Source organism: Pseudonaja textilis, chromosome 5 (assembly GCF_049901715.1).
Source record: "Pseudonaja textilis isolate UNSWEBS1 chromosome 5, rPseTex1.2, whole genome shotgun sequence".
NCBI classification, from domain to species: domain Eukaryota; kingdom Metazoa; phylum Chordata; class Lepidosauria; order Squamata; family Elapidae; genus Pseudonaja; species Pseudonaja textilis.
The window spans coordinates 30,338,654-30,358,283 of NC_141994.1; the positions used below are offsets into that span (position 1 = coordinate 30,338,654).

Here is a 19,630-nt window from a genome sequence, read left to right on the forward strand (position 1 = left end):
AATGATAGTCCTGACACCTCAGCAAATACCCCTAACTCCTTCTTAAGCATTTGAGAAAGTCAAGTTCATATCATCTGCAAATAGATTTAAAAGATAATTCTCACCTTCCATTTTTAGCCTGTTAATTTGATTATTGGATCTTAGTGCTATTGCCTGCACTTCTGTAGCTAAGTTGAATACTAAAGGTGATAAAGGACAACTTTCTATCTCTTAAAATCATGATAGGATCTGAATCATAACTGTTACGTAGTATCAGGGCTTTAGTTGGTCCATAACTATGTTCAATCTTATTATTCAACTTAGCTTTTCAAAAGCCAGCCTCAAAATTAAATTGAATTAATATTTGTTTTAAACCTTGTATTCCCAAGTTTCAAAGGGTTTAAGTATATTTAAGGAACATTATGGCTAACAAAGATTTGTTAACAGTTTATAATAAAGCCAGATTGATCTAGATCAGGGGTGCTTTGCTGGCTGAGGAATTCTGGGAGTTGAAGTCCACAAGTCTTAAAGTTGCCAAGGTTGGACACCCCTGATCTAGATGATAATGATGCTGGAGATGGTGCTGGATTTCCTCACCTGCCCCATCAACGGGGTGGGGAGTGTGGAATTTCCTCTTTTAAATTCTTGGGAGTACTCATTAGTCAAGACCTTACCTGGAAAAACAACATGTCCCTGGTGGTTAGTAAGGTTCAACAGAGACTTCATTTCCTTAGAGTCCTGCAGAAAAATCAGGTGGAACAACGGCTGATGACCTCTTTTTATCGGTCTAGTATAGAAAGTGTCCTCACATGCTGTGTAACAGTATGGTACGCTGGTTTAACAGCCGCTGACAGGAAGGCACTACAGAGAGTGATTCATTCGGCACAAGAAGCCATTGGTTGCCCCGTAACACCACTGGATGACATCGCCCTGTCTCGCTGTTTCAGCAGAGTAAGGAAGATACTTAGGGATGATTCACACCCTGGCCAGTATCTCTTTTCACTTTTACCATTGGGAAGAAGACACAGAAGTATACACAGCCGGACAAACAGGTTTAAAAACAGCTTCTAACCACGGGCTTCAGACTCCTAAATGCAATATAGCACCACAGATTAATATGATGAATTTCACTGCTGCCAGTGTAGTGTGTAATATGTATATACCATGAAATAAAATCATACACCAGAGTAATATACATGTTGCACAGAATATAATGTACATATGGAAACGTACGACTAGTTATTTTCCCCTAACCACTTATACGTATAAGGATTATTCTTCATATTATTCATGTTGTCTTGTATTCTTGTATGGACTGCACTGGTAGAGCTAAACCAATTTCGTTGTATACATGATCTACAATGACAATAAAGGCTTTGAACTTTGAATTTGAACTAAATGAAGAAAATTTTATGTACAGGTAGTTCTCGATTTACAACAGTTTCTTTAATGATTGTTCTAAGTTACAAAGGCACTGAAAAATGTAATTTATGACCATTTTTCATACTGCAGCATGCCCATGATCATGTGATTTACATTTGGATGCTTGACAATTGACTCATATTTATGACGGTTGCAGTGATCACATCACAGAGTCATGTGTTCCCTTTTGGTGACTACTACGTTTCGGCAGAATCTCATCTGCCTTCATCAGGCTTGTTTGTGTATTGGGTTCGTCTGTGTGTCAGGCTTTCACAGCCGTTTCTGTTTTAAATTTGGTGCTAGCCTCGTGCTTTGTTAGAATGGTTTTTTTCTTCATCCTGATTGCTTGGGAGTCTTGATCTGTGTTTATTGGTCTTGGAGTTTGCTGTGTTCTGCTTGATTGGTGTTTCTAATATCTTCTGTCTGTTTTATAGCATTTTTTTTGTCTTGATTAGCTGTCAACATTGTGTTTCGTATATTGGGGGCTTTTAGCATGGCTTGGCTTCGGGTGAATGGCCGGCTATCGTTTATTAGGAAGCTAGGTTTCATCTGGGTGGCTGGCTGGGGTGTGTTTGGGCTGCAGGTATTGGGGGAGGGGGTCTCTTTGTGCCCAGGTATTTGTTTGGCTTGTGGTGTGGAAATTTTTTTGTTTGTGAGTGCAGGCTTCCAGAAAATTGACAGTCTGGTGGAGTCATCTCTTCTAGTCATACTATTAGGTCTTTTATCAATCTCTATGGCTTCTGTGATAACTCTGTAGCTGGGGTTTTCTATAGTGGCTAGGGCTTTGGTGCCACTGAAGTTGATGTATGACCTGTGGCTTTCATGTGTTGGATTAGTGAGGAAGTGTGTTCCAGCTTCTTTACTGCATTTTTGTGTTCATCAAGGCGGGTACTTATTCTTCTATTGGTCTGTCTGATGTATGTGGCTTGGCATGATGCTCAGGGGACTTCATATATGCCTTGGTTTTCCAGGTCAATTTTATCTTTGGGGTTTCTTAGGATGGCTGCTATTTTTCTGTCTGTTTTGAAGGCAGTCTTGATGTGATGCCTGTGTAGTATCTTACTGATTTTGTCTGTTGTACCTCTTATGTAGGGCAGGACAGCTCTTCCATAGGTCTGTTCATTTTCTGGGTCTCTGTTGTGTCTCAGTATGTTTTTGTGGATCAGGCCCGTGATTTTGTTTTTGTGGAAGCCATTAGCTGTCAGTACTTTGGTCAGGGTGCATAGTTCAGTCTTTATGTGTGTCTTGTCTGCCAGGCATTTGGTTCTGGCAATTAGTGTTTTGGCCACGGAATTTATCTGTGCTGGGTGGTGGTGAGATTGGGCATTGTGGTGTGTGTTTTCTTCTGGTATATGGTGTGTCCTAGTGTGCCATCTGTTTTTTTGTAGATTAGTACATAGTAGGTCTGCAGTTTGGTGGTTCAAATCCCTAGCACTGCGTAACAGAGTGAGTTCCCATTACTTGTCCCAGCTTCTACCAACCTAGCAGTTCTAAAGCATGTAAAAATGCAAGTAGAAAAATAGGGACCACATTGGTGGGAAGGTAACAGCGTTCCATGCGCCTTCGGCATTTAGTCATGCCAGCCACATGACCATGGAGATGCCTTCAGACAGCACTGGCTCTTCAGCTTTGTAACGGAGATGAGCACTGCCACCTAAAGCCGGAAATGACTAGCACCTACGTGCAAGGGGAACCTTTACCTTTACCTTTAAGCTGCATTCTAGAATGAACAATTTTGCCTCGGTTTATCCTTGATCATTTCATAGTCAGACATAGTATCGCCAGTGCATTGGGAAGGCCATATATTACAGAGAGTTGCCATATTTCAAGCAGTTCTGAGAATCAAGTTTCTGGCAATTCAGTCAGCCCACCTGTTTCAGTTGGAGTGTTGTGGCTACTGCATAATTAATACCAGTTTGAGAACACCCAGACATCCATGGTAATCAGCACCACAGTCTTTTTTTGTAGTGTCTCATATGAAAGCACCAACAGCAATTTTCATATTCTCATATTCATGACATGTGCACATATCTAATTATCTACATAATGAATATCCAAGAATATTAATTTAACGTAAGCTCTTATAGACTGAATTAAATGAAAATTATTAGCACCATGTATTTTATTCTGTGTCTTGATGATTGAAGTTTTGATCAATTATGCAAAGCAGCAATAGCACTTAGACTTATATACCACTTCATAGTGCTTTACAGGCCTTTCTAAGCAGTTTACAGAATTAGCATATTGACCCCAACATTCTGGATCCTCATTTTTCCAACCTTAGAAGAATGGAAGGATAAGTCAACCTTCAGCCTGTGAGAATCGAACTGTTGGCAATCAGCAGAATTGGCCTGCAGTACTGCATTCTAACCACTGCATCACCAACAGCAATTGTAGAAGCCCATTACAACTGTGTACATTTTTTCTTCTCTTTTCACATGATTTCTCAGTTTTTCCTGCTTTTTTCAGGTTTCTCAAATCAGTGCCCAGCAGCCAATTCAAGGAGAACTCATGCTTAGGTATCAGCAACTTCAGTCTCGACTAACAACATTGAAAATTGAAAATGAAGAGGTAAAATTTTGTAATATGGGTAGCATCTCTTTCTGTTTTATGCCTTACATGTATAAGGTTCATTCCATATTTATATAACTTGAAATTTGTCACGTATGTTCCTCTTGGCTTCTAGGTGCTTGGTAAGAAAGGATTTTTCAAAGTGACCATCAGATCATTAGTATTTCTTATACAGTAATTAAGACGCTCTGATGCTAAGGAGTTCTACTCCACACCTGAAAAGAACTCTGTTCCATCTGCCAGTTGCGTCGCATTCCATTACTTCAGTTCAAACTGGCAGATGTTCCACTCCTTCACTCAGGAGCGGTCTGGGACTCCTTACAGTACTAAACATTGGTACCTCACCAAAATGTCTATGCCTTCCACCTAAGGAACTGCTTCCGGATTCAAGGCAGCAGGAGCGTTATTCCCTTATGTGTTTCAATCACCGACCATCACTGAGCCAATGGATGGTGAACTTAATTTCTCCTGCGTAGCCTGATCAGAAAGTTTCATCACAAAGCGCAGGTATCCAGCTAGTTAGTGATATAAATTTGCTAAATTGGAGTCACACAATTGGACTCCAAAACATTTTGCAAATCTCTATTATTATAGATTTTTAAAATTGCACTCCATTGCAGTAGTGATTTTGCTGTATAGAAATCATATGGACCATTCTGAAATGAATACAGCTTCATCATGCAAAAGTAGTGTGTCTTACTAATGGCTCTTTGGCAGTTTCTTGATTGGGGTGTAGCTTGCTTGATTCTTGGTCTGAAGTTGATCTTTAAATTAATCTATGCAGATCTGAGTGCTGAGTCCCCAACCAAAGAATCTCTAAGACAGCCCCCCTCCTTACAGACAGGCTAGTCACCAGAATAAACTGACAGCAAACAACACTCCTTAGTTACTCTCCTAAAACAGTTGAAATAGGTGAGAACAAGCAAGCTCAGAGAGCACCAAGGACGCCTCATAATGTTGTGTGGTATTCATTGCAGTGTAGTCTCTGAAAAGAATTTCTCACAAGAAACACCAATATAGTATACTTCTGAAATAAACAAACTGCAGACTATAATTTGGTTTGTTAATTGCTTTTGTTTTTGTTTTGGTGATTCAAAAGAGGAATCTATATATAGGACTTAGTGAAACCTCATTTCTCCCATGAACTGTTCAGAGCATCCAGTGATGGGAAGGTGCTTCAGTCCCTTATAGGAAGGTTGGGCTTAAACTTGAGGACACTCCTCCTCCTTCACGAGACTCCTCCTTAGCGTCCCCAGTTTTAGCTCAGCCTTTCTTCAGACAGGTTGTGTTATTGTTTTCCTGGTCAGAACAGAACACTGGCGATTTAGATGATTTAGCTGATTTATTTTTCAGGTCAGGTAATACCATAGTTTCTGACACAACCACCCCACTGGGAACCTCCAAAAGTCATTTTGCTCGTTTTTTTGTTTTGTTTTTACGTTCCAGCCTCCCGAGGCTAAAGCCTCATAAATGGGGAGGCTTATCTTTCCAATCTGCTCTGAGACTAAAAGCCTCTCCTTTCAGAGACATGCTGCCTTAAACTTCTAAACAAGGGGGCTTATTTCTCCGATCTCCCAGCCGGCTGAGTAAATGCTCTGTCCCTTCGAGGTTTCAAGCTTCCATTTAAAAGTGCAGCCTTTTTTCCTTTTTATTGCGAGGCTTTCCCCGCAGAACACCTCAGGATACGGAATTAGCCCCTGCACCTTCCTGCTGAGCAGTTTTGCTTTCAGCAGGCTGGGCGGTGATAGCTGCTTTCATTTTCATTTTGCCACGAGGCAGCCAGCATTTTAAAGGCCGCGTGGTTAAATTTGCTGAGTAATTGTTACTGTCTGTGAGGCAAGTTACCCAACAAGGTTTCCCTTTTTGGGGACCTGGGAAGGGGGAGTCCCTACCACCAGTCCACTGGATGATAGAGGACTTGAACTGCTGGATTCCACAGGCAATAAGTGCAGCTAAACTGATCTAATTATCAGTTACAGACCTCTGTGCCCTCATATAGGTGCCAGGTCTGGAGGGGGGTGTTCTGGTCTCCATATTTAATATTACAAGTACTTTATTCAAAAATTGACTTGATTGACTTAAATTCTACAAATCTTTAAGTTATTAAAATATAGATAAATAGATAACAGCAAACTGGAACAAGGAGAAAACATTTGCTAAAGGCATCGGGGAACTATTTATTCCAGGATCTCCTGCCCCTTAAGGGAGAAGGCCCCTAGGTGTTCCAGCCACCTAATTTCATAGCCTCTTTCCATTTCTATCAAAGGCATTACCATGGCCAGCAACTACAACTCCAGATCTAGACTAACTGCTAAAACTAGAGATAAGTCCACGGAGCCCCAAAAGACCTCTAAGGCAGGAGAGAACGATGCAGGCAGACGCCATCAAGCATTAGAAAGGCAGGTGGAAAAACAAACACGAGCAGTTGCACAACCCACCTCTTCACCACTCATCATACCTTCTACCTCACAGGCCCAGAACCCTCCAATCGCCCCTCTGGATTTATCCAGAAGGAGCAGCATATCGATACAACCTCCCCAGGAGGCTCTTTCTAACATTCTCTCCCCAAGGAGGGCCCCAGAGGCAACATTTACACCAACTGCAGCTGGCCTCAGACAAGAAGAGGAACTTCCGGAGGAAATCCCTGCCAACATGAGGGCATGGATGGAGCTAGCTATCCAGAAGGGCATATCAGCAGGTGTCCAACAGGCTATTCAGGCAGGACGAACACCCTCAGCTTCGGTTTGCAGATCTCTTTCTGAACAATCTCTGGGCATCATGGATCCACATCTTCATCAGGTACCCCCTCCCGCAGAACTATTGTTGCCCACTGTTAGAGACCCTCAGTACACAAAGGATATGGGAGATCAAGGGGATCCAATGGATCAAATGGAGGAGGGGTCGGTACACACCGTTGACCAGGTATTGTCAGAGGTGGATCTGCTAGAAAGGAGGATGTCTGATGATGAAGGCCTCTCACCTGATCTCCCCGTATTTACAGGATTATTCCGCCCATAATTATCTAAATCCCTGCTGTTTAAGGCCAAGAACACCGCACGGCTGGATAATACGGGTACCCCTCCTCCACCAAATACTCTAGGGGAAGCAGAGGATCTCATATTCTCTCAACCAGTCACTGAGGCAGAGGTTATCCCTGTGCCACACATGTTTTCCAATTTAATACAAAAACAATGGGCTGCAGCAGCCTCATATCCCGCTCCCACAGGACATGACAAAAAATACTATAATTTGGCACCCGAGTTCTCTAAATTTCTAAACACTCCAGAACTGGATGAGCCTATCATTGCACTTGCATCTTCCTCAGCCATCCCAAGTGAAGACGCTCTCAAGCCTGAGGAAAAGAGGGCGGAACTAGCCCTCCGTGGGCACATGTCTCGGATGCATGGGCCATCAGAGCAGCCACAGCCGCCTCCTTTTTCACCAGATCTCTCAGATGGCTCTGCCACCTGAGGAATACCATTCCAGCCTCAAACATTAGAGCACATCAAGGTGTGGCTAAATTAATCACTGCTGCAGAGTTTTCAGCAGACGCTACCTTTGATGTAGTTAAATTTTCCTCTAGGGCCATTGCTTCCAAATTGTGGCTAGAAGGTTACTTTGGCTCAGGCATTGGCAGGCAGACATCAAGTGGCAGCTTGCCTCAGCTCCCGTCTCAGAGAACAAACTATTTGGCAGCGTGCTTGAACCCCTCCTAATTGAAACCAGAACCAAAAAGAATATTCTTCCCTTTCTTTTTCGTCGATCAGAGTCCAAATCACCACAGCCCTTTTGTAGGGGTTCCTTTTGCCCCTTCTACCAACCTTACTATCCAAGATTTCAAAGACAGCCTGGATTCAGTCAACAGACAGATAGAATTGAACCTGGGGACACATATAGAAGGGGACTCCATCCTAGGAGACAATTTTGAGGAACAGGATCTAGGCCCTTCCTCGGGTCCAAGTAACGACCACAACGATATTCCCATTGGCGGTCGCCTAAAAAGGTTTACTGACCAATGGGACTCCTCTACCACTGACGCATTGGTCAGGAGCACAGTACGATTTGGTCTGGCACTGGAGTTCAGCTCCACACACACACACATGGATTTTTTTATGAAGTCCCCAATTTCCAGGGATGCAGAAAAAAGGTTTCTCATGGACACAGCCATAGCACATCTACTAGAGATCCGGGCCATACAACCCATCCCTTCTAATCAAAATGGTCTTGGTTTTTATTCGCACCTCTTAATGGTCCCTAAAAGTTCAGGGGGATGGAGGGCAATCCTGGACTTAAAATGTCTAAACCAATATTTAGTTTACCGAAAATATAAAATGACCACTCTCCAATCCATCTTACTCAGCATCAGAAAAAAACAATGTCCTTACCTCCATAGACCTCACAGAAGCTTACTTAAATATCCCAATTAGGCCCTCATATTTCAAATTCCTTTGTTTCTGTTACAACAACGTCCATTACGAATATATTGCTCTCCCATTTGGCCTAGCTTCAGCTCCCAGAACTTTTACAAAAGTCTTGGCTGCCTTGGCAGCATCACTCAGAGATAGGTCCATCCGACTTCAATGCTATTTGGAGACATTCTTATTCTGGCATCTTCCATCAATCAAGCAAATTCAAACATTCAAACTACACTTGTAACCCTACAACAACATGGGTTCTCAATCAATTGGTCAAAAAGTCATTTAACACCCTCTACTAGACACATTCACCTTGGTGCCGTCATTGACACCCTGGAAGGCAAAGTTTTCCTCTCCCCTGACAGACAAGAAAGTATTAGAGATTTGGCTCAACAGATCAGAATTATTAGGAAAGTACAACTATGTCTGCTTTTGCTCGGAAAAATTATTTCTTATATTTCTATTACCCCTTGGGCCTGGTTCCATGCAAGAACCCTGCAGTGGTTCCTATTGCCATACCAATGCACAGAGAGAGACAACACCAGGATTTGCATAAAAATTCCATCAACTGTTCTCAGGTCACTACGATGGTGGACATGACCCGAAATCAACAAGGGATGCCCTTTCAAGGATCCACACAGGTCTATTGTTACAACAGACGCCAGTCTAGTGGGATGGAGGGCCCACTTCCAATCACATACAGCACAAGGCCTTTGGACAGATATCACAATATCAACTGACTAGAACTGAGAGCGGTGTACTTGGCACTTCGACAATTCCTCCCGCATCACCATTGATAATATGTGCTCGTCTTAACAGACAACATAACTACAAAGGCCCATATCAACAAACAAAGGGGCACTCATTCCAATCTACTAATGAGGGAAGCAGAAAGACTATTCCTGTGGGCCGAAATCCATCTTCTCTTTAAAGGTGAGCACATATCTGGAGTAGCGAATGTACAAGCGGATTGGCTCAGCAGAGCCATGTTGGACCAATGAGAGTGGTGTCTGGATCCCAAGATCTTCCTGGAGGCTACTTGGAGGTTGGGCCAACCAGTAGTTGACCTGTTTGCCTCCCCACTCAATGCACAGCTTCCCCAATTCATTTCTCGTTACCCATCACAGGGAGCGGAGGACGTGAATGCCCTCAGATGTCACTGGCCCACCGGACTGCTATACGCCTTTCCTCCCCTCCTTGTGACCCCCAAATTGATTCAGAAGTTACTGGAAGAAAAAGCTACTATTACTATTAGACCTGCTATTAATGGCTCCTTATTGGCCAAGGCGAGCGTGGTCCGTGGACCTGAAAGACCTCTCGGTACCACCATGGAGGATCCCATCATCAGTCATATCGCTGTCTCAAGACCCAGTGCTATACCCCAAGGGCTAAACTTAGCTGTATGGAAGTTGAAGGGCAACATCTGAAAGATGAACACCTTTCTACTCAAGTTATTCACACTATTCAGTCGGCTCAACGTCCTTCAACGAACTGAATCTATGAGGCCACCTGGTCTAGCTTCTGCTGTTGGTGTCAGAAGGTTCAGATCGACCCCACTTCCCCATCAGTAGCGCAGTTATTAGAATTTTTACAGGAGGGCCTAAACAAAGGGTTATCACCCAATACTCTGCGGAGACAGGTGGCAGCCCTGGATTCAGTGGTATCTTGGGATGATCTTACCTCCATATCTCATCACCCTCGCATTCACAGTTTTCTGCGCGGTGCCAAGAACTGGAGGCCCCCCCGTAGTGCACCAATATCCAACTTGTGACTTAAATAAGGTACTATTGGCTCTTACTACAGGTCCCTTCAAGCCACTAAGGACCACGATGCTTTGATTTCTAACCTACAAAGTAGTTTTCCTGATAGAAATTACATCTGCCCGAAGATTCTCTGAACTAGCTGCATTATCGGTGTGCATTTTCCATTCAGATAGAGTGGTTCTCAGACCGGATCCCCCCTTCATTCCAAAAGTTAATTCGGCATTCCATAGAGCTCAAGAACTGGTGCTCCGAAATTTTTGCTGACGTCCATCACACAGGCTCAAACACCAATGGCACCGCTTGGACGTAAGAAGAGCCTTACGTATCTATATAGAGCGCACAGTGCCCTCTAGAAAGACAGAAGCCCTCTTCGTGTCCTTTCAGCCTAACACCCTGGGGTCCAAGGTTTCACCCTCTACCATAGGTAGATGGCTAAGGGCTACCATCACTAAGTTGTAGGACTCTCACTTGATTCCAGTGCCCCAAGGCATTACCGCTCACTCCACCAGGAGTGCAGCCACCACAGCAGCATGGGTGACCCAAGCTACAATAGAGGAGATTTGCCGAGCTGCAACCTGGGCTTCTCCATCTCCATTTATTAGAAATTATAAAATTTACGTATTTACTTCTGCTGAGGCTTCATTTGGTAGGCGAGTTTTGCAGCAAGTTATTTCAGAGACAGTTAGGTCTGCAACCCAGATGGAATCCCTCCCTTAGGACAGTGCCAAGCTTTGGTATGTCCCATCACTGGATGCTTTGAACAGCTCATGGGAGAAAGGGCGTTGGTACTTACCTGATATGCCCGTTCTCTGTGAGCCGTGAAGAGCATCCAGCCCCTCCCTTTTATTCCGTTTGGTAGGGGGTCTATTCCAGCCAGGGTTATTATATAGGCTTAAGCATGTAGGGTATCAATACCTTGGCTTTGCAAAACTGGGGACGCTAAGAAGGAGTCTTGTGGAGGAGGAGGAGTGTCCTCAAGTTTAAGCCCAGCCTTCTAAGAAGGGACTGAAGCACCTTCCCATCACTGGATGCTCTTCACAGGTCACAGAGAACAGGCATATCAGGTAAGTACCAACACCCTATTTCTTATGAACATCCCATAGTTCAATCAGAGATTTATCTGATTGATTTCCTTCAACCCTTTTCCATTCTCATTCTGAAATAAATTTTGATGTGCTTTTCTGTTTGCTGAAATGGACTTGTTAACCCCAGGTTAAGAAAACAACAGAAGCTACTTCACAGACAATACATGACATGGTCAATATTGAAGACTATGATGTTTCTGAATGCTTCCAGCACAGTCGTTCAACCGAGTCTGTGAAATCAACAGTTTCTGAGACCTACCTGAGCAAGCCTAGCATAGCTAAAAGAAGAGCTAACCAGCAGGAGACTGAACAGTTCTATTTCATGGTATGTTAGATGCTTTACATACTGTGTAATATGATCTAATTGTAGTTGTTTTCTTACAATTAGAAATATTCAGATAAGAAACACAGATCTATGTCTCTGCAGAAATTCAGAGAGTATCTGGAAGGAAGCAATCTTATCACAAAGCTTCAGGCAAAACATGATTCACTGCAGCGGACACTTGGAGAAGGTAAATGATTCAAAATACATTACAGACATATATTGAACTTAGGATTTAGTCAGTTATTATAGGTAATGTAGGTTTCTGCTGCATAGATCTTTCTTATTAAATACCAGTAGCAAACTCAGAGAATACCAATAATCCAACAATTCAACTTTCAGCTGCATATTTTTTTTCACTATTGCAATATATTTAAATAATAATTTTGAGTTGTGCCCAATTTATGTTATGCTAAGTGATAATACTTAGCATTTTTGGGGGTTTAGCATGGTTGTAAACCATGCTTCCTGTTTGATAAACCAAGGGAATGTAAACCAAAAGTAATATTATTATTGAATAGTGCTTGCAAATGGTGTCTCATACCATGGCAAATTAATTATCCCAAACCACAAAGGCAAAATAAAAATAAACTTGGTTTTTTTAATTTATTGAATCCTTACATTTTTCTTTTCTTTCTTTTAATAAAGCAATTAATAATTATTGCAGTAAAGGTATTAAACCTCTGATAGGCAGTTGAGATGGAAAAGGAGAAACTTTGGCAGAATTAGCCATCCCACTGTGCAAGGCCATTTAGTGTCCAATTTACTGTGTGAATTAATTTATAGTGTAATTCCTAAGAGTCAAGATATTTTGCTCTTAACAACATTGCTTTGCATCTTCTGCTGTAGTATTTATTAAGTACATCCCTGAAAGCTCAAACAGTGCCTCATAATGAGTAGAATTCATTATAAACTTTCTGGGCAAAAACATGGAGCTGCCACTTTGTTCATTATATTACTGAGAAAGCATGTCTTTCATTCCAAATGTGCTCCAGCAGAGTAATTCTTTTAACAGTGGGATTTCATGCAATGTCATGAATCAGAGAAAAATCTCTTTCATATTTTAAATGGGATTTATAATCATGCTGTTCCAGCTATGCAAAAATCAAGTTTAAAAGAAAAATTCTATTACCCAAAGAATTTAATATTTAACTGTATTGTCTACCAATGTGTCATGATGTCTTACAGGGATACCTGCTATTTTGCAATGTTAAAATCAGCTTATATGAATTTTCTAAAAATTAAATTGCTGTTTTTAAGACCAACTCATTGGGCCATACTATATATGATTATATTTCTTTGTTTTCCTTTTTCACAACCAGAATTATCTTTATGGAAATTGTGTTGTGAAACAAAATCTAAGTAATCATTTATGAAGAACAGCAATCGGTGCTACTATAGGAACTTATATGAGTAGTGCTGAATAATAGAATAGCTAAGTTTCAGGTTAACTATAACTAAATCAAGTTACCACATTAATGTGTATAATTCTTTTTGTAGAATCATTAAATATTTACTTTCCTAAGTATAGCTACATCCTAAACTATTTTTAACTTATGAATGTTGGCAATATGTTCATTCCCCAAAGCATACTGGCAAGCTTTTCTCTTTCTGTGAATAATTCATTATATATGCATGCACAGATTGGTACCACTGGTTCAAATTTTGTTTTGCTTAACTTAATAACTTATTCTTTACTTGCATAAAAGCATTTTTAAAACTCTCTGTAGTAACTCTCTCCTAACTCTCTGTAGGAAACTATTTTTCTTGTTTGTAAGCATAAATCTTGTGAAATAAATATCAACAGTTACATTATAAATAATTGAGGCTTGAAAATCTGGCTAGCATATGTGTTATATAAAAAATATACTTCTGGTTCCGTTGGTTTTCAGATTATATTTTTCGTACCCTTTAGGTCATAGGGCAGAATATATGACTACAAGGTAAGTTGTTAAATATATTTTCATAAAGTTTATTTTATGAAAACTTATAAAATAGGAGAATTATGTTTCAGAAAGTATTATGTTAATATATCCCTTTTTTAAAAAAGGAAGAAACATTAGGACATTAAATCCTCCAGATTATAATCACATCTCCAATAATTTCCCAGTGGGACTCGGTGCCTTCCCCTGGAAAGAAAACTTGTGTCCCCATCTTCAAAATACCTTTTTAATGGCCTTCTTATGTACACACTGATGGTAGATATTTGTCACAGTATCAAAGCCGTGGTGGCATAGTGGTTAGAATACAGTATTGCAGGCTAACTCACTGTCACTCCAGGAGTTCGATTCTGAATGGTTCAAGATTGACTCAGCCTTCCATCCTTTCAAGGTTGGTAAAATGAGGACCCAGATTATTGGGGGCAATATGCTGACTGTGTAAACTGCTTAGAGAGGGCTATAAAGCACTATTAAGAGGTATAAAAGTGCTGTTGCTATTGCTATCAGAATTCTAACGTCTGTGATTAGTACATACATTGATTTCTCCTGTCTTCTATGGCTACACCAGTGCATCAGTGACATATTTCTTTGGCTTTCTAAGGAAGAAAATCAGCTTCCCGATAAAAGTTCATTGTTTGTTTTACGTGTAGTGAACATATAGGGTATAACTTCAGGATTCATTGAAGAGAAGGTCTACAGAAAAGAAGGTCTAGGTGAATAAATTGCATATGGATATCTGGTGGAAGTGTCCATCTTTTGGCTGGCCCAGTGCTCTTCCCAAGTATTGATATGTCAAGTAGTGACTTGGAGATAGCAGGAGCAGAAACAATACGTAACAGTGTAAGGCTTTCTGGTTAGGCAACTACACTCAACTTATCATTGCCTCCTAATTTGATCTTTGGGAAAGAAGTGTGAGGGTTGCAGTTACACGTGGTGATATAAAAATGTAATTTTGGTGTATCAGTTCACAAAACAACAGTATCTTTAAGATGCATTGCGCTTGGAAAAAAGACTTAAATATATAGCAAAATTTACAAAAGAAGGCAGCTTAATAATAGCAATAGCATGTAGACTTGTATACCACTTCACAGTGCTTTAAAGCCCTCTCTAAGCAGTTTACATGTCAGCATATTGCCTCCAACAATCTGGGTCCTCATTTTACTGACCTTGGAAGGAGGGAAGGCAGAATTCTTGAGCCAGTCAGGATCGAACTGCTGATAGTCGGCAAAATTAGCCTGCAATACTGCATTCTTATCACTGCACCACCCCAACTCTTAATAAATAAATAAATCATTTTTAATATTTGTGAAATTCTTATTTTCTTTTTTCTACATAACTTCAGTCCTCTCTGCTAAATTTCTGGATGGATACAACAAGAAATGAACTAAGTTTTCAGTAACTGCTAATTCACTTTATTGGCTCTGTCAGTACTTCTCAAAAATAGTTTTAATTAACCAATACAGAATATTCTGGATGCACACATACATGCATAGAACATGAGAAATAATAAAAATAATAATTGAATTATGAGCTATATTACCATGATCAATCCATTGAAAGGCTATCATTTTGATGCTAGCTTTTGTCATTTATGCAAGTTTTTTAAAGCAATTGATGATTTGTGTGTGTGTTTTTAAAATGCTATTGTGAGATTTATGCTAGAATAATTGATTTACACCAAAGAGTTCTTCCTATCAAATGTTCCCTTGAGCATTTTCCTATCCAAAACCTATCAAACCTATCAATTCGTGGATTTACCATCATATTGTGTGATTGTTTAATTTATAAATCCTACCTCCTATTACTTCCATATCTGCAATTGCTACTACTGGTCTGAACATGGCCATCAGTATCTTATTCAACCCATTTATCTAAAATAAAAAGATCTTCCCTAATGTTAGAAACAAACTTGGATGTATCACACCAAAGCTGGTGAAGAATTCTCAGCCTTGGATTGAGTTTTTAATATGGGCAAATCACTGCATACAACACAGAATATTAATAAAATTTATAATGTTGTGATTCTCTTTGCTATGATAATTATCCACATTAGAAACTAGTTGTAGAAAAGATTAAGAAAATATTTTGGATATACATAGAACATGAGACAGGGAAGAAAACATCTTTGAGCAAAATAGTGCTTTAGAATAAAGGTCTACAATTTTATTGTACATATTTGTAAGTACATTTGGACTACAGAATTTGATCCCACTATCATTTCCTTTTTCTATTGGTTAAGTGTCTTATTTTATGCAGATCATTTTATATCAAATTTTCAGAGAGCATAATCCTAGAATAAAATGAGGGAAGCCAATATGTACATATGCTATATAGGTATATTCTTATAATGTTCACATTATAAAATTCACAGGGAAGATTACATCCAATCATTATTATGCTACTCTGGTTCTTAGAACCTAGTATTTATTTTTATTTTCTGAGGACCCTTTAAGCTTTATGAATAGCTATATTTTGTGACTTTTGTATTTACATTCTTCATCCTGTTGTTATGTACTTTATTTCTAATTGAATTTTACAGCAGAGGACAAAGGAACTCACACACCAGATATCAGGTATAGTGCTAATGAACTGATTAACGTTATTTTGGGTTTTTTTATTACCAATTATTGGGAACTGTTTGAATTTAGCAATGAGAAAAGTATGCAAGTATATTTTAACTTTTAAATGGCTCGAATATTCTTCATCTAGTATATTTATAACATCCACTTTATTCAACAAGAATAAACACAAGAGACAACACTACAAGAAATGAACCCATGCAATGACATACTTGTTATGGGTTTTTGTGTAACAATCCTACCTATATTCACCTGTAAAAACCCTATGATCAGGATTTTTTTACCTTTGAAAGCAGTTTACAACATCACATAAAGTGTTTTTTGTATCAGAAGAATAAACTAAAGTCTTACTTTGCATTTAAATCTTCTGTGACTTTTTAAAAATTAAAGACATTCATAAACTATATGTTTAGCATCATTCATTACCAGTGCCAAGATATTTTCAAGGATGAATATACTTTCCACAAATTTGTCAGTAAACTTAGTGACAAGTATAACGTTTTGTATAAAATGTTCCTTAAATTTAATCCTGTAGAATTTGATAATTTATCAAGAGTACCTGCTACACTCTTAAGGGGAATAGAATACAATTTCCCCTGAAATTGTAAACTCTTTTTGGAATGTAACCATGAGGTATTTTATAAAATTCACAAACAGGTCACGTAAGGAGTACCAATTGGTTTTTCAGTTCAGGAATGGAATTGAAAACCCTCTATTGCCACAGAACCCCATATCTCACATTATCTTTTCCTGTAGCTTGTGGGTATTGGAAGAATAGAGTAAAATATTTCATCTCCAGATAGTGGCTGTTGAAAACAAAAACTTTTAGAACAAAGTACTTTGACATAAAACTGATTTTCAGAACACATTCAAGCCGGTAGACCAGGGATGTCAAACTCAAGGCCTGCGGGCTGGATCTGGCCTATAGGGTGCTTAGATCTGGCCCGCAGGGCCACCCTGGAAACAGCAAAGAATCGGCCTGCAGTGCCTCTGCCAGAAAGAATGGAGCTCAGGAGAGCTACAGGCGGCCCTCCCAAGCTCCATTTTTGCTGACAGAGGGTTTCAGGAGGCTGTCACAGCTGAAAATAGAGCTCAGGAGCAATTTTCATTGGCGGAGCATTTGGGCCACCACAGGCACCCCCAACATGCATAATATTGAGCTGGCCATGCCCCCTGACCACGCCATGCCCAGTCCCCCCAAGGTCAAACACAACCTTGATGCACCCCTCAAATGAAATCGAGTTTGATGCCCTTGTGGTAGACAATTCTTCCTTAATTTCTGTATCTGGTCCAAAAAAGTAGCAGGGCTTAGCTTATTTCTAGTCAATTTCTATCCATTGATGAGAGCTCTTTAATCCAGCAATCTTCTTTCTCTGACATAATAATGAGGTGATTTTTCAGTACTTTCCCATTCTTTCCTACAAGTAGATTAAAAAAGTTAAAGAAATCCAAAATTGCTCAACTTCCCATTTCATTAACAGAAAACTCTGCTGACCAAGGAAACTTCCCAAGTTGAAACCACTTGATGCATTTTTCAGTCTCATATTACTTATTTATTTGTTTAAAAAGATTTTCATTGCACTTTTCCTCAAAGAGGTTACAGCAGGTTACATGGAGATCTCCTTTGTTTAATTCCCATGACAACAATCTTGCCTCTGGTGGGACAATTGATATGCTGAAAATATTTTGGAAGTTCTTTGGAAGTTCCTAAAGAGGAAAAGAATTTGTCCTTCTTAGTGAAATAATGTCAATAAATACACTCCTTTATACTTTTTTCCATAAAAAATGAATAGTTCACTTTCATTCCTGTGAGAACAATAAATTACTGTTTCGAAGTGAAACTTATAACTTGTCAGTTTTACTGGTGATTCAGTCATGATGTATAAAGAATTATTCTGCATGCTAGCATATACAAATATAAATAGCCAGATACAATATATAGAAGCAGTTCAGATGTAAGGGCATCAGTTTAATAAACTTCTGTGCACTGTGCCTCTAAGTTTGTATCATTTTTTTCCTTGTATATTATAATTCATTAGTTCTTTATTCAAAATATGATCTTGATGTCGTATCTTTTTTAACAATCAGACATTAAATAACATTTTATCAGTTATGCTGTAACAGGAAATTGTGTTTGAGGAACCCCTCAAATAATAAAATGCTTTAAATAAAAGAGGAACAGGAGAAGAATGAAAAATTGCCTAGCTTTTAAATAAATAAGCTAAGATTTATTAAAGTCAATAACAGCAGCACTCTAGCAAGCAAGATTTATTACTTTCAATGTGCCTTCCATTATTGCATCTACCGGTCTTCTTAAATGGGACTTGCTAGCTACCATCAGTAGAAATATACAGCACTGGTTATGGACACTGGGCATTAGTATTTGCTTCCTGACCACACTGAAAAACACAATTAGCTCAAGAGCTTGTTTTATGAAAAAGCTAAATAATCAAGAGACACAATTGATATCATTCTAATGAGATTTAGATGTATAGAGTATTATATGTCTGATGTTATAAGGATGCCACTGTATCCTAATGATAATTAAGTGCTATTTATCTCATAAAATTTGCAAACTGTTTGGATTATTTTTTCCCCTCACCAGGACTCAGGACAAGTAATCCCCCTCATTGTAGAAAGCTGTATCCAATTTATCAATTTATATGGTGAGTTCTAAAATACTTTTTAATATTGAAGACTATTGTGCTTAATAATCATGATGCTTTTTCCGGCATGTTCTAATCCTTTTCCAATTACAGTTAGGAAGTATAATGAAACTTTAGTCTTGAATGAAAGAACTTCCCTCTGTTGAAAACTTAAAAAGGGAAGGGCTTGGTGGGGAATAAAACAAAAGAGACAGAGCAGAATATTAATTCAGACAGCAATAAGAAAGGATTAATTGGAAGATATGAAGCCATGAAGCAAAGGAAGGAAGAGGGCTGAAATCAAGCAAGAAAAGGAATTCTTGCTCTTTGGAAGCAGCTAGCATTGCATTTCAAAATGCAGGAAGCTACTTTGTTGAGTCTTGGTGGAAAGTTATATATAAATGTGATAATAAAAGACTAAGATGCTAGTATTTTCCCTCATTTGAATGTTGAATTTTATATATTTCTCTCATTATTTTTCAGGTCTTCAACACCAAGGCATTTTCAGGGTGTCGGGCTCTCAGGTGGAGGTTAATGATATTAAAAATTCATTTGAAAGAGGTGATTTATCATTTTTCTGTTCATATGTACCATCATACCATAATTTTTTTTTCCTAAATTATTATTATGAAAGGGAGAGAACTTTTATTCATTGAGAAGAATAGAAAAACAAAAAAATTAGCACAATTGATCTTTAAAAACTTAGATAGCTTTGGATATTGATTTTGGAGATAAGGCTACTATTTTTGAACTTCATATGCTTTATTTATTTATTTATCAATCATATGGCAAATACGTGGACTTACAGTGGTTCAAATGTTAATGTCCAGTCCACCCAGCCATTCAAGGACAGGGTGGTCTATGTTGAAAAAAATCAGACATTGGGCCGGTGTAAGCTCTTGATGGGCA

The 19,630-nt window shown here is 39.3% G+C and overlaps 1 protein-coding gene across 1 annotated transcript in view; it reads left to right on the plus strand.

Moving 5' to 3' along the window:
- SRGAP1 (SLIT-ROBO Rho GTPase activating protein 1) overlaps positions 1-19,630 on the plus strand; it is a 102,251-nt gene that overhangs the window by 62,300 nt on the left and 20,321 nt on the right. Inside the window, exons 8-14 of the mRNA XM_026700201.2 lie at positions 3,871-3,972; positions 11,363-11,560; positions 11,663-11,747; positions 13,473-13,500; positions 16,037-16,070; positions 18,682-18,742; positions 19,205-19,282. Coding sequence (XP_026555986.2) covers positions 3,871-3,972; positions 11,363-11,560; positions 11,663-11,747; positions 13,473-13,500; positions 16,037-16,070; positions 18,682-18,742; positions 19,205-19,282 — 586 coding nt within the window. The remainder of the gene's footprint in view (positions 1-3,870; positions 3,973-11,362; positions 11,561-11,662; positions 11,748-13,472; positions 13,501-16,036; positions 16,071-18,681; positions 18,743-19,204; positions 19,283-19,630) is intronic.